Source organism: Microcaecilia unicolor, chromosome 4 (assembly GCF_901765095.1).
Source record: "Microcaecilia unicolor chromosome 4, aMicUni1.1, whole genome shotgun sequence".
Classification (NCBI taxonomy): Eukaryota; Metazoa; Chordata; class Amphibia; order Gymnophiona; family Siphonopidae; genus Microcaecilia; species Microcaecilia unicolor.
Genome location: NC_044034.1, coordinates 6,681,840 through 6,696,911, shown reverse-complemented (window position 1 = coordinate 6,696,911; position 15,072 = coordinate 6,681,840). Strand labels below are relative to the sequence as shown.

Below are 15,072 nucleotides of genomic sequence, written 5' to 3'. Positions count from 1 at the left end.
TCTGATTTATTCGGAGGGTACCAACCTATCAATAGAAATAGTCAAAATATCATCAAAAGTGGACATGGAGCCCAGGAGCTCAGCAGGTACACGTCCTCCCACAGCTACAGATTCATGTGACCTCTCTTAATAAAAAGATTTAAACAAAGATATTCCACATTGCTTTCTGTTAATAGTGCTTCCATTAAATTTACCCAGAATAACTGGCCTATAATTATCGATGTTTTTGCTATTCCCACGTTTTGTGAAGAAAACCCACAGCTGCCTTTCTCCAGTAGTCTGGGATCACTTTCATTTCCCGAGAGTAATTGGACACAAATGTCAGTGGATGCACAAACTCTCTTTACCCAATACCATCTTCACTTTCAGTTTTGTGAACTTGTAAAGTATACCTGGGGTCTATCCTGACAATAAATTTGCATGCAAGGTGCACTGGAACCTGGTCTGCATGCAGTATTCATTCAAATTATTAATATTCCATGCAAAAAATGTGCCAGGATCCTGTTAGATTGAGATAATTCCCCTACTGGATATGCCAGTCCTAATGACATTAAACTTTTAACCAGTCCTCCCATCTCACAAGTTGAATGTATATCTCTGGTACACTTGTTTGGCTTTCTTTCTTTGGGATATTATTATTCTGTACGTAAATTGCATTGTGATAAATAACAGCACTGTGACTCCATAAACTGAAAGGGTAAATTAGTTCTTACCTGCTAATTTTCTTTCCTTGAGTCTCTCCAGACCAATCCAGATGTTTGGAATTGTGCTGTCCTGTTAGCAGGTAGAGACAGAAAACTACTGAGTTGCGATGTCATCACTTAAGAACACTGTGCTACCTCCTGGCCAGTCAGTATTTATCATAACAAAGCAGCAAAGCAAATGCAATTAAAAAGAAAGAAAAACTCCCCTAGGAACTAATAAACCGCTCAACAGAGAACAACTAAGGAAAGATAAAGCTCTCCAAAACGAAAGATCTATCAGAAATAATGAAAGTAGCCAAATTCAAGTCTTTGTACTTCAGAACACAAAAAACAATCTGATGCTAAGAACCATGGATGGGCTTTAGACTGATCTGGAGGGATTCAAGCACAGAAAATTAGCAGTTAAGAACTAACTTATCTTTCCGTATCGTCCCACCAGAACAGTCCAGACACTAGGGATGTATGAGAGTGGTACACTAAAATTCTTGCTGTTAACACTTTGGAACCAAGGACCACATCATTTGAGCTTGAACAATCTGCAGTGACAAACAAAGGAGTGCTCCACCCAAGAAGCAGATTAACCCCTTGTAGGATGAACTGTCAAAATTTCTAGAACTGGATGATCACGGAAAATATACACAGAAGCAACAGCCTCTTTAACCCATCAAGTGATTGTCGCTTTTGATGCTGCTTCCCCTTTAGGGGATCCTCTGAAAAGAATAAAGAGCCTGATTTCCTTATTGCCTTCATACTCTTCAGGTAGTATTTCAACATGGGTCCAACATCCAATTTTTAAGCATCATTTTTAAGCTCCTGAAAAACAGGTAAAGCTATGATTTGATTCAGATGAAGGACACATGGCCACAGATGGAACCGTAAGGCAGAGCCAAGATACAAAGGAGGCAATTTATTCAATGACCCACTTTAGGCAGGAAGGATGGAACTAGTCTAAGCACAACCTTTTCCTTGAAAAAGACCAAAAAAGGCTCTCTATAGGACAAGGCATGTAATTCTGAAATCTGCCTAGCTGAACAAATGGCTACAAGAAAAGCAGCCTTAAGGGTGGTCTTTTAAGGTTATAGAATCAAGATGTTCAAAAGGAGGCTGAACTAAGGTAGACAATACCAAGTTTAAAATCCCAGAGGGTGAAATCAATGGATGACATTGTGGATTGATAAGATTAAATCCTGAAAAAAAATGTACCACACCAGGATTCAAAGCCAAGCTCTTTCTCCTCACTAGACCTCTAAAACAGGACAGCCAAGTCCTCCTTACCAAAATTATGGCTCACAGAAGGATCCTCTCCTGGTGAAACCTATCCTCCTCAGGCAGGAGGTCTTCCTCCAGTCCAACCTGCTGCTCTGCTGAATTTGAATATATCACCTCCTCTGCTCCAGAGACTACAGAAAGCTTATTATCCTGATCTTCTACTCTTTACAATCTGGGCTACTTAACAGCTACATTAGGAGAAGCAGCAGAGACATTAGATAAAGCAAAAGTAGTAGAGGGTAGATCTAGGCCCATAAAAAAAAAAAATCTCTGTGCAACAACAGAATAAATTCAAACAAAACATAAGTCCTGTGACCTACCCACAAGCGAGGGGATCCATAGTTGCCAATGGGGAGGCTTGTTTCTGACAGTAACTAGTGAGAGCACTGAAAACTGGGTCAACCATTGCTTCATCCACATTAACAGCTGGAGGAAACAGCGAACTGCTCATCCCATGGTCCTTTGGAATTGAGAGAAAAGGAAACCGCAGTTTTCTCTTCACACCAGTGGCATTTTGCTGCTGCTGTAATAGCTAACCTTCACACCCCCACTAACAAAGCAGCACTTGCTTTTATCCTGTAGCACTGCCATAGTAAAAACACACCAGTACCCTGCACAGAGGTTAGTCTAACAGAGTAAACCAAACAAAAGCCTTTCCAGAGCACCCTGGTGTGTTTTGTGTTTGGTCTTCCTTCCTCCTTTTTTAATACATGGAATATATTTGGCCTGGGCTTCCAGGATGGTATTTTTGAACAGCATCCATGCCTGATATAAATTTTTGACCTTTGGAGTTGCTCCTCTAAATTTATTTTTCACAGTTCTTCTCATTTTATCATAGTCTCCTTTTTGAAAGTTAAATGTTAACGTATTGGATTTCCTGTGTGTACTTACTCCAAAGCCGATATCAAATCTGATCATTCTTATCAAGCGGCTCCATCACCATTACCTCCTGCACCAGACCATGTGCTCCACTAAGGACTAGGTCTAAAATTTTTCTCCTCTTGTTGGCTCCTCTACCGGCTGCTCCATAAAGCAATCCATGATTTAGTCAAGGAATTTTACCTCTCTAGCATGCCTCAATGTTATATTTACCCAGTCAATATCAGGGTAATTGAAATCACCCATTCTGTGTTCACCAGTTTGTTAACCTCCCTAATTTCGGATAACATTTCTACATCTGTCTGTTCATCCTGGCCAGGTGGACAGTAGTTCACTCCTATCACTATCCTTTTCCCCTTTCTATAGGGATTCCAAAATGTGTTTTGTTTCCTGCAGAATTTTCAATCTATTTGATTCAAGGCTATTGTTAATATATAATGCTACCCCTCCACCAATTCGATCCACCCTATCACTATGATATAATTTGTACCCCGGTATGACAGTGTCCCACTGGTTATCCTCCTTCCACCAGATCTCCGAGATGCCTATTATATCTAATTTTTCATTTAGTACAATATATTCTAACTCTCCCATCTTACTTCCTAGGCTTCTGGCATTCACACATAGACATTTCAAATTATGTTTGTTGCTCCTATTTACATCTTGCTCAGCAGTTGACTGTTAATTTGTAATATTTTGTCTGCTTTATTTATAGATGCCTGATCTACTATGGTCTCCATTCCAACCTCGCTATCAGGATACCCTGTTTTGGTGATATCTTTGAAAGATACCTTGTTCTGAACCATGCGCTTTTGAACGACTGTCGGCCTTCCCCCAAGTTCTAGTTTAACAGCTACTCTATCTCCTTGTTAAATGGCGATGCCAGCAGCCTGGTCTCACCCTGGTTAAGGTGGAGCCCATCATTCTGGAATAGGATCCCCCTTCCCCAGAATGTTGCCCAATACCTTACAAATCTAAAACCCTCCTCCCTGCGCCGTCGCCTCATTGATGCATTCAAGGTTTTCCCCAATGGTTGGTGTGTTTATGTGTGTGTGGGGGGATTCCTGTCAGACCACCTGCTGGAGACTGAGAAATACTGTCTAGCCAGGAAGCTGCACAGGGTTCTTAAGTGATGACATCACAACTCAATAGTTCTCACTTTCCACTGCCTGGCAGGACAGCACAAAATCAAGCATCTAGATTGGTCTGGTGGGACAATTAAGCAAATCACAATTTCCTTGAGGAGAATACAAGTTCCATAGAACTGTAAAGTAATGAAAAATCAAAGAAAAGGCAAAACACTCCCAAATGAGTAATGAAAAGTGAATGCACAATGCAAAGTCAAAGCAAGCAGAGAGTGCATGGCAAACCAGAAAGGAAGAGAAAGTGGTGCAGTATACCCAATGCTAGGAGAACAAGAGGGGATCCCCGAAGTGACGTCAGGAGGGGGCAGGTCAGGAATGGAGTCCATCTGTACATAATACGTGGTGGAGTGATGATAATAGAGAGGGTGTGAATGACAAGCAGGAGTGCAGGTGGTGGAGGAGCAAGAAGAGCAGAAGGAGGAAGAGGTGGGTGATGGGATGGTCCCGTGAACCTCAGAACTGAAAGACTGTCCATGAGAGAGGCTGCGCATTCGCCGGAGAGACATTCTGGGAGGCAGGTAAGGCACGGCTTGCCCAGATTCATTTTGTCCTGGTACATGACCTTCTACCAACCTCTGAGATCCAAGAGCCAACTGGGAATCCACCATGCGCTGTCGAACTGTACCCGACAAACTGGGGGCTGTTAAAGAGAGAAGAGAGGATGAAATGAGTTAATGCGGGAACTTGTACACAGACACAACCATCTTACTAGAGCAGCATTAACCTAGTGCAGAACTGGAAGACAGTGACCTGAGAACAATCAGACTTTAGTGCTAAACTGGTAAACTCCAGTCCTTACAGAGCCTGGTGTTGTCTGACTGTAAGAATATCAATGCACAAATGATCATGGCAGCAGCTAGGTGACAATACGTTAATAACCCACTATTCTGACCAACCAACCGAACTGGTAAAGAGCAATAAAATGGAAATAGAAACAGCAACAGACTGCAGGAGTTTAAAATAATAGCACCAGAGAGCAGCCCCCCATCCTCTGGCTCTTACTGACTGCCTCAAGATGGGTGATGTAGACAGGGACCCAGTATCAGGGGCATCGCTGCTGTTTCCTGCCTGCTGGCTCACACACACCCATGCACGCTTTTCCCTCTCACATTTCCACATGCTCTGAATAGTACGGAGCAGTGCTGTTTATTATGGGGCAATTCAGTGTGATTTAAGCATGCGGGAGAGACTCCTGCCCACTTAAACCACACCAAGCTGGCCACGACACTGTCCCGTTAGTGCTGGGGTGGGTTAGCTGGTAGCAGTCAGTACGTACAGAAATACTGACCACCTCTGGCTGAATAACGACCCAGAATTTTCTGAGGATTCTTCATTCTGTATGAAGTCTCCTCGAGGACTCAGGGCTCTGTCCTGGATAATTGTTGATCTCTATATAAGCTGTATCACTCCAAAGATCATCTTAGAAATGGAACCATACCTACCAGGCAGCATTCAGAATATACACAGAACGGGCAACTGTTCCTCTGGAACAATTTTCCCCTTGGGATTCGAGCCGAATCCTCCCTGAAAAACTTTAAATTGAGTCTCAAAACTCATTTATGTAATGAGGCCTTCAAGTGACCCAGGGTTTACCCGCCAGAGCACTGATGCAATGTTGCTTTCATTGCCAGGATGTATGATTACTGTATTTCTTTTATGACTGGTGTGCTTTCCTATCATACATTTGGAGTTATTTCCCTCAGTTTGATTTTATTGTACATTGCCTTGAACTGTATGGTAAAAAAGGCGATTCAACAAATCTGAATAAACCATAAACCATTACCACACTCCCACAGAAACTGTCCAATAGCAGAAGCAATCCTGTACAGATTACCTGACTTACTAATACTACTACTTAACATTTCTAGAGCGCTACTAGGGTTATGCAGCACTGTACAATTTAACAAAGAGAGACAGTCCCTGCTCAAAGAGCTTACAATCTAATAGACAAGTGAACGGTTGGTCCGATAGGGGCAGTCAAATTGGGGCAGTCTGGATTCACTGAACGGTAAGGGTTAGGTGCCGAACGCAGCATTGAAGAGGTGGGCTTTAAGCAAACACTTGAAGACGGGCAGGGAGGGGGCTTGGCGTAAGGGCTCAGGAAGGTTGTTCCAAGCATAGGGTGAGGCGAGGCAGAATGAGCGGAGCCTGGAGTTGGCGGTGGTGGAGAAGGGTACTGAGAGGAGGGATTTATCCTGTGAATGGAGGTTACGGGCGGGAACGTAAGGGGAGATGAGGGTAGAAAGATAGTGAGGGGCAGCAGACTGAGTACATTTGTAGGTAAGAAGGAGAAGCTTGAATTGAATGCGGTATCTGATCGGAAGCATTAGCTTGGTCTATACTGACTTAATCCTGACAGATGAGTATTCAGTACGCATGTGAGACAGAGCTGGAAGCTGGGACTCCAGCAAGTGCGGCTGCTCTCAGGACACTAGTCCACTGCAGGAGAAGCAGCTTCAAAAACTCCCTAAGGCCAAGATTTTAAATTACTACATTTGAAAACATCCTAGAACAGAAGCAAGGTTCAGTTTGTTTTGTAAAAATACAGAAAACAAGGTAGACACTCTGTTTCTGAACAAAGGTAGCATCTGTTTCTCGAACTCAAGGGATTCAGAAGAGAGAGGAAGGGTCCAGCTACCTGCTAAGACTTCTTTATTCTGGATCTTTAGCCAACTGACCAATAAAGTATTCTATTCTCTGACCATTTATATTTTCAGCACTGATTTTCACAGTCGGTCATCAGCTCGGCAGTGCAATTCCTTTTGCAGGGACAGGAGTTGGGGTATTGCTGCTTTGTGGGATTTTTACAACTGTTTCAGGAACGATCAGAACTACACAGTATTCAGAGGGGAACAAATGCAAGATTTTCTTTAAAGAAAACTTGCTGTGAGCTGAAAGAGAAGTTTTTCTCGAAGGCAGAAGACCATGTTTTCAAAAGCTGCCTTGTTTTGACGAGAGAGTCATAAAAAGGCCAGGGGGTTCCCTTACAGAATGTGAGAGCCCTGGCAATCAAGTGAGAGCCCTGGATTCCTGGCACGATGTGACAGCACAGAAACTATCCAAAGATGTAGAATAAAGAGGTTGAGGAATTATCTGTCTTCCCCTGGGACTCCTAAATCCGGCAGGATTAAAAGCCACTCATCTCCTTCTGCCATTGTACTGCGGTAAGACTGTCCTCTGTGTCTGCAAATTCTAGTTCTGCACAAAGTGGCAGAGACCTATAAACAGCAATTCCATAACTCAGTAGCCGCAATTAGACACTCTTGCACACACACACACGCACACACACAACAGTAGCACGTTCGCAGCCAAGTGTACACTCATGCACATACGTACTAGCAGCGCGTGTACGTGGCCTGGCACACGGGTGGAACATGGGACATATATGCCACAGGTATGCCAGCTCTACAGTGGGTCCAGCTACTGGCATGTAAATGTAAAGTGCATCATAAATATTTAAGTATTGCCGCACTGGGACAGACCAAAGGTCCATCAAACCCAGCATCCTGTTTCCAACAGTGGCCAATCCAGGTCACAAATACCTGGCAACATCCCCAAAAAGTACAAAACATTTTATGCTGCTTATCCCAGAAATAAGTAGTGGATTTTCCCAAAGTCAATTTAATAAAGGTCTATGGACTTTTCCTTTAGGAAGCCGTCCAGACCTTTTTAAAACCCTGCTAAGCTAACCACCTTTACCACATTCTCTGGCAATGAATTCCAGAGTTGAATTACACATTGAGTGAAGAAACATTTTCTCCAATTTGTATTAAATTTACTACTTTGTAGCTTCATCGCGTGCCCCCTAGTCCTAGTATTTTTGGAAAGAGTAAACAAATGATTCACATCTACCCATTCCACTCCACTCATTATTTTATAGACCACTAGCATATCTCCCCTCAGCCACCTTTTCTCCAAGCTGGTTATCAATGCTGGTTATGAAAGTGTTCTGTAATGGAACCTGGATGCAGATAACATTACAGAGCGACCTCTCACCATGCAGCATCAGGATACCTACAGGAGGCACCATTTACAACATTACCTCCATTAAAATGTAAACACTGTGCCCCTCTCTGGAAAATGTACATAAAATAACTGTTAAGAATGATGTTAAACGAAAAAGACGTCACCCACGGCACACATACATTGTTTGCAGCAAATCTGCAAGTCATATTGCTATGAGAGGGCATCCGACCTGAACCCATCAGTCATCTGGATGCCCTCCTCACTCTCCTCTTAAGGCATCCTACCCTGTGAACAGAGTTTACCCGCCAGTGCTGCACCACTGCCAATCAAAGCTAGAAACCATAAAAGTAGGTGATTGTGCTCTTCTTAAACCCTCAGGTAATCTATAGTCTAGTAGCAAGGTGCTGTGACATCCTCTTATTATTACCAGAGGTCTCTGATACCTTCTTGGCAGGCTGGAACCACAAAAGAGAAAGAAGGCACTGACACTCTTAGCATGGCGAGAGGTTTTCAGGGCACCCTCAACACATAGCTCAGACTCCATCCCCCAGCAGTTAGTACCGTGTGTCATTCCACTGGAAATACTGTGTGTTAGGTGTCTTTTGTTTCTATGTGCTCTAGGTAGAAAAAGGCTGAAAAATTAAGTGCATTTTAGTCAAGGATGGTGGAAAGAAATTCCAGAAAAGAAAAAGATCATCAAACCAGGATATTTCCAGAGGGAATGATTCTCCAAGCAGGCAGGCGGACGGTCACTGACCCTGTTCCCCATAAGCCAGGCAGCGTCTGGTATCAACAAATTGGATTGAGGGGGAGGAAATAAAAGGGTGATTTATTGGTAGAAACACCAAGTACAGTCAGACCATTACCAGTACTTTAACTCTTACATGAAACTACACGTTAAGCTGCACAGCTACATAAGTATTTCCATACTGGGAAAGACCAAAGGTCCATCAAGCCCAGCATCCTGTTTCCAACAGTGGCCAATCCAGGTCACAAATACCTGGCAAGATCCCCAAAAAGTACAAAACATTTTATACTGCTTATCCCAGAAATAGTGGATTTTCCCCAAGTCCATTTAATAATGGTCTATGGACTTTTCCTTTAGGAAGCCGTCCAAACCTTTTTTAAACTCCGCTAAGCTAACCGCCTTTACCACATTCTCTGGCAAAGAATTCCAGAGTTAATTACACGTTGAGTGAAGAAACATTTTCTCTGATTCGTTTTAAATTTACTACATTGTAGTTTCATCACATGCCCCCTAGTCCTAGTATTTTTGGAAAGCATGGATGCTTCACATCTACCCGTTCAACTCCACTCATTATTTTATAGACCTCTCTTATTTCTCCAAGCTGAAGAGCCGCTTTAGCCTTTCCTCATAGGGAAGTCGTCCCATCCCCTTTATCATTTTCGTCGCCCTTCTCTGCACCTTTTCTAATTCCACTATATCTTTTTTTTTTTTTTTTTAGATTATAATTTTTATTGTTTTATATGTACTTATACAGATAAATACAACTGCAAAGTGTAATACAGCCATAATTGTAATAACTTTACAAACTTAGGAAAAAAACCCCATTTGTTCAATTTATTTATATAACATTGGCTTCCTTAGACCACAATGTAAAGGTTAGGGGGGGTAGGAATTAGTGAAGTGTATTACACAATATCACACGTTAAACAAGAAAAATAGTGACACCGTTATTCCCATACTTCTTATCTCTAAGCTTGTGTAGTATCTAAGAAGTTCTGAAGCTGATCAGGCATATAATATATATATTTTGTTTGATTTATCCTGATAACACATTTACAAGGATATGCAAGAAGGAAGGAACCTCCCATTTCCAAAATTTTTGACCTCATTGACAGAAACATTTTCCTTTTTTCCTGTTTTAGTCACGTCAGGATAGAGCCAGATCTTCTGGCCTGCAAACATGCGGTTGGTTGATTTAAAATAAAGTCTCATTACTGCATTTAAGTCCTGCTGGAAAACAAAAGACACCATCAACGTTCCTCTTTCCATCGCGTTTGTAATTGATTGTTCCAAAATGGCTGTGACATTTTGTAAATCCACTGAGTCTTCTCCCTCTACTTTATTCATTGTATTTGAAATGTAGTAAATTTTATTCAAAGGAGGAAATATTTCTTGGGGAAAGTTCAAATTTTCTTTCAAAAATTTGCAAAACATATCATTTGGAGAGACTCCCAACATTCTAGGAAAATTTAATAGTCAAAGGTTTAACCTCCTGTTATAGTTCTCCATTTGTTCTATTTTTCTTCTGATCTCAATACTATCTTTAATCACAGCCACCTTGAATTCTTCCGTTTGCTTAGAGTCTGTCTGCAAGGCCTCAATTTTCTTTGAAAAATCCCGATTAGCTATTTCCATAGAGTTCTTCACTTCCTGCACCGATAAATTTAATGTCTTTACCTCATCAGAAGATTGTTTCAGGGTTCTTTTGATTTCTAATAACTTCAGCCAGATCCGACTTAGATTCACCTCCGTCTCTCCTGCAACTTCTGATCTCCCTGTCAGGTCGAGCTCCCCTCTGGGCTCTTCAGAATCACCCTTTCCGGGTCCAGGAGGAAGCCCCGTTCGACTAGCGAGAGAGCGAATGCTACATACCTGTAGAAGGTATTCTCCGAGGACAGCAGGCTGATTGTTCTCACTGATGGGTGACGTCCACGGCAGCCCCTCCAATCGGAAACTTCACTAGCAAAGTCCTTTGCTAGCCCTCGCGCGCCCGCGCGCACCGCGCATGCGCGGCCGTCTTCCCGCCCGAAACCGGCTCGAGCCGGCCAGTCCAGTATGTAGCAAGACAATACACTTCAAGGGAAGACACAACTCCAAAGGGGAGGCGGGCGGGTTTGTGAGAACAATCAGCCTGCTGTCCTCGGAGAATACCTTCTACAGGTATGTAGCATTCGCTTTCTCCGAGGACAAGCAGGCTGCTTGTTCTCACTGATGGGGTATCCCTAGCCCCCAGGCTCACTCAAAACAACAACATTGGTCAATTGGGCCTCGCAACGGCGAGGACATAACTGAGATTGACCTAAAAAATTTACCAACTAACTGAGAGTGTAGCCTGGAACAGAACAAACAGGGCCCTCGGGGGGTGGAGTTGGATCCTAAAGCCCAAACAGGTTCTGAAGAACTGACTGCCCGAACCGACTGTCACGTCGGGTATCCTGCTGCAGGCAGTAATGAGATGTGAATGTGTGGACAGATGACCACGTCGCAGCTTTGCAAATTTCCTCCATGGTGGCTGACTTCAAGTGGGCTACCGACGCTGCCATGGCTCTAACATTATGAGCCGTGACATGACCCTCAAGAGCCAGCCCAGCCTGGGCGTAAGTGAAGGAAATGCAATCTGCTAGCCAATTGGATATGGTGCGTTTCCCTACAGCCACTCCCCTCTTGTTGGGATCAAAAGAAACAAACAATTGGGCGGACTGTCTGTGGGGCTGTGTCCGCTCCAGATAGAAGGCCAATGCTCTCTTGCAGTCCAATGTGTGCAGCTGACGTTCAGCAGGGCAGGAATGAGGACGGGGAAAGAATGTTGGCAAGACAATTGACTGGTTCAGATGGAACTCCGACACAACCTTTGGCAGAAACTTTGGGTGAGTGCGGAGGACTACTCTGTTGTGATGAAATTTGGTGTAAGGGGCCTGGGCTACCAGGGCCTGAAGCTCACTGACTCTACGAGCCGAGGTAACTGCCACCAAGAAAATGACCTTCCAGGTCAAGTACTTCGGATGGCAGGAATTCAGTGGCTCGAAAGGAGGTTTCATCAGCTGGGTGAGAACGACATTGAGATCCCATGACACTGTAGGAGGCTTGACAGGGGGCTTTGACAAAAGCAAACCTCTCATGAAGCGAACAACTAAAGGCTGTCCTGAGATCGGCTTACCTTCCACTTGGTAATGGTATGCACTGATTGCACTAAGGTGAACCCTTACGGAGTTGGTCTTCAGACCAGACTCCGACAAGTGGAGAAGGTATTCAAGCAGGGTCTGTGTAGGACAAGAGCGAGGATCTAGGGCCTTGCTGTCACACCAGACGGCAAACCTCCTCCAATGAAAGAAGTAACTTCTCTTAGTGGAGTCTTTCCTGGAAGCAAGCAAGATGCGGGAGACACCCTCTGGCAGACCCAAAGAGGCAAAGTCTACGCCCTCAACATCCAGGCCGTGAGAGCCAGGGACTGGAGGTTGGGATGCAGCAGAGCCCCTTCGTCCTGCGTGATGAGGGTCGGAAAACACTCCAATCTCCACGGTTCTCCGGAGGATAACTCCAGAAGAAGAGGGAACCAGATCTGACGCGGCCAAAAGGGAGCAATCAGAATCATGGTGCCTCGGTCTTGCTTGAGTTTCAACAAAGTCTTCCCCACCAGAGGAATGGGAGGATAAGCATACAGCAGACCTTCCCCCCAATCCAGGAGGAAGGCATCCGACGCCAGTCTGCCGTGGGCCTGAAGCCTGGAACAGAACTGAGGGACCTTGTGGTTCACTTGAGATGCGAAGAGATCTACCAGGGGGGTGCCCCACGCCCGGAAGATCTGTCGCACCACACGGGAATTGAGCGACCACTCGTGAGGTTGCATAATCCTGCTCAACCTGTCGGCCAGACTGTTGTTTACGCCTGCCAGATATGTGGCTTGGAGCACCATGCCTTGACGGCGAGCCCAGAGCCACATGCTGACGGCTTCCTGACACAGGGGGCGAGATCCGGTGCCCCCCTGCTTGTTGACATAGTACATGGCAACCTGATTGTCTGTCTGAATTTGGATAATTTGGTGGGACAGCCGATCTCTGAAAGCCTTCAGAGCGTTCCAGATCGCTCGCAACTCCAGAAGATTGATCTGTAGATCGCTTTCTTGGAGGGACCACCTTCCTTGGGTGTGAAGCCCATCGACATGAGCTCCCCATCCCAGGAGAGACGCATCCGTGGTCAGCACTTTTTGAGGCTGAGGAATTTGGAAGGGACGTCCCAGAGTCAAATTGGAGCAAATCGTCCACCAATACAGGGATTCGAGAAAACTCGTGGACAGGTGGATCACGTCCTCTAGACCCCCGGCGGCCTGATACCACTGGGAGGCTAGGGTCCATTGAGCAGATCTCATGTGAAGGCGGGCCATGGGAGTCACATGAACTGTGGAGGCCATGTGGCCCAGCAATCTCAACATCTGCCGAGCTGTGATCTGCTGGGACGCTCGCACCCGCGAGACGAGGGACAACAAGTTGTTGGCCCTCGCCTCTGGGAGATAGGCGCGAGCCGTCCGAGAATCCAGCAGGGCTCCGATGAATTCGAGTTTCTGCACTGGGAGAAGATGGGACTTTGGGTAATTTATCACAAACCCCAGTAGCTCCAGGAGGCGAATAGTCATCTGCATGGACTGCAGGGCTCCTGCCTCGGATGTGTTCTTCACCAGCCAATCGTCGAGATATGGGAACACGTGCACCCCCAGCCTGCGAAGCGCCGCTGCTACCACAGCTAGGCACTTTGTGAACACCCTGGGCGCAGAGGCGAGCCCAAAGGGTAGCACACAGTACTGGAAGTGGCGTGCGCCCAGCTGAAATCGCAGATACTGTCTGTGAGCTGGCAGTATCGGGATGTGTGTGTAGGCATCCTTCAAGTCCAGAGAGCATAGCCAATCGTTTTGCTGAATCATGGGGAGAAGGGTGCCCAGGGAAAGCATCCTGAACTTTTCTTTTACGAGATATTTGTTCAGGGCCCTTAGGTCTAGGATGGGACGCATCCCCCCTGTTTTCTTTTCCACAAGGAAGTACCTGGAATAGAACCCCAGCCCTTCTTGCCCGGATGGCACGGGCTCGACCGCATTGGCGCTGAGAAGGGCGGAGAGTTCCTCTGCAAGTACCTGCTTGTGCTGGAAGCTGTAGGACTGAGCTCCCGGTGGACAATTTGGAGGTTGAGAGGCCAAATTGAGGGTGTATCCTTGCCGGACTATTTGGAGAACCCACTGATCGGAGGTTATAAGAGGCCACCTTTGGTGAAAAGCTTTCAACCTCCCTCCGACAGGCAGGTCGCCCGGCACTGACACTTGGATGTCGGCTATGCTCTGCTGGAGCCAGTCAAAAGCTCGCCCCTTGCTTTTGCTGGGGAGCCGCGGGGCCTTGCTGATTCGCACGCTGCTGACGAGAGCGAGCGCGCTGGGGCTTAGCCTGGGCCGCAGGCTGTCGGGAAGGAGGATTGTACCTACGCTTGCCAGAAGTATAGGGAACAGTCTTCCTTCCCCCGAAAAATCGTCTACCTGTAGAGGTAGAAGCTGAAGGCTGCCGGCGGGCGAACTTGTCGAATGCGGTGTCCCGCTGGTGGAGAGACTCTACCACCTGCTCGACTTTTTCGCCAAAAATGTTATCCGCACGGCAAGGCAAGTCCGTAATCCGCTGCTGGACTCTATTCTCCAGGTCGGCGGCACGCAGCCATGAGAGCCTGCGCATCACCACACCTTGAGCAGCGGCCCTGGACGCAACATCAAAAGTGTCATAAACTCCTCTGGCCAGGAATTTTCTGCACGCCTTCAGCTGCCTGACCACCTCCTGAAAAGGCTTGGCTTGCTCAGGGGGAAGAGCATCAACCAAGCCCGCCAACTGCCGCACATTATTCCGCATGTGTATGCTCGTGTAGAGCTGGTAAGACTGGATCTTGGACACGAGCATAGAGGAATGGTAGGCCTTCCTCCCAAAGGAGTCTAAGGTTCTAGCGTCCTTGCCCGGGGGCGCCGAAGCATGTTCCCTAGAACTCTTAGCCTTCTTTAGGGCCAAATCCACAACTCCAGAGTCATGAGGCAACTGAGTGCGCATCAGCTCTGGGTCCCCATGGATCCGGTACTGGGACTCGATCTTCTTGGGAATGTGGGGATTAGTTAATGGTTTGGTCCAGTTCGCAAGCAATGTCTTCTTCAGGACATGGTGCAAGGGAACAGTGGACGCTTCCTTAGGTGGAGAAGGATAGTCCAGGAGCTCAAACATTTCAGCCCTGGGCTCGTCCTCCACAACCACCGGGAAGGGGATGGCCGTAGACATCTCCCGGACAAAGGAGGCAAAAGACAGACTCTCGGGAGGAGAAAGCTGTCTCTCAGGAGAGGGAGTGGGAT

General features: G+C 46.0%; 1 protein-coding gene across 6 annotated transcripts in view; it reads right to left on the bottom strand.

The window, feature by feature from the left end:
* The window catches only part of STIM1 (stromal interaction molecule 1), a 296,537-nt gene that overhangs the window by 21,165 nt on the left and 260,300 nt on the right, over positions 1 to 15,072 (bottom strand). For 2 of the 6 annotated variants that reach the window (XM_030199835.1, XM_030199837.1), the window contains exons 12-13: positions 8,666 to 8,746; positions 4,571 to 4,637 (exon numbers count right to left, since the gene is read on the bottom strand). In XM_030199835.1, the coding sequence (XP_030055695.1) occupies positions 4,571 to 4,637; positions 8,666 to 8,746 (148 nt within the window). Of the gene's footprint in view, positions 1 to 4,252; positions 4,638 to 8,665; positions 8,747 to 15,072 lie in introns of all 6 variants that reach the window. The other 4 variants (XM_030199832.1, XM_030199834.1, XM_030199836.1 and 1 more) reach the window with 2 other exon arrangements.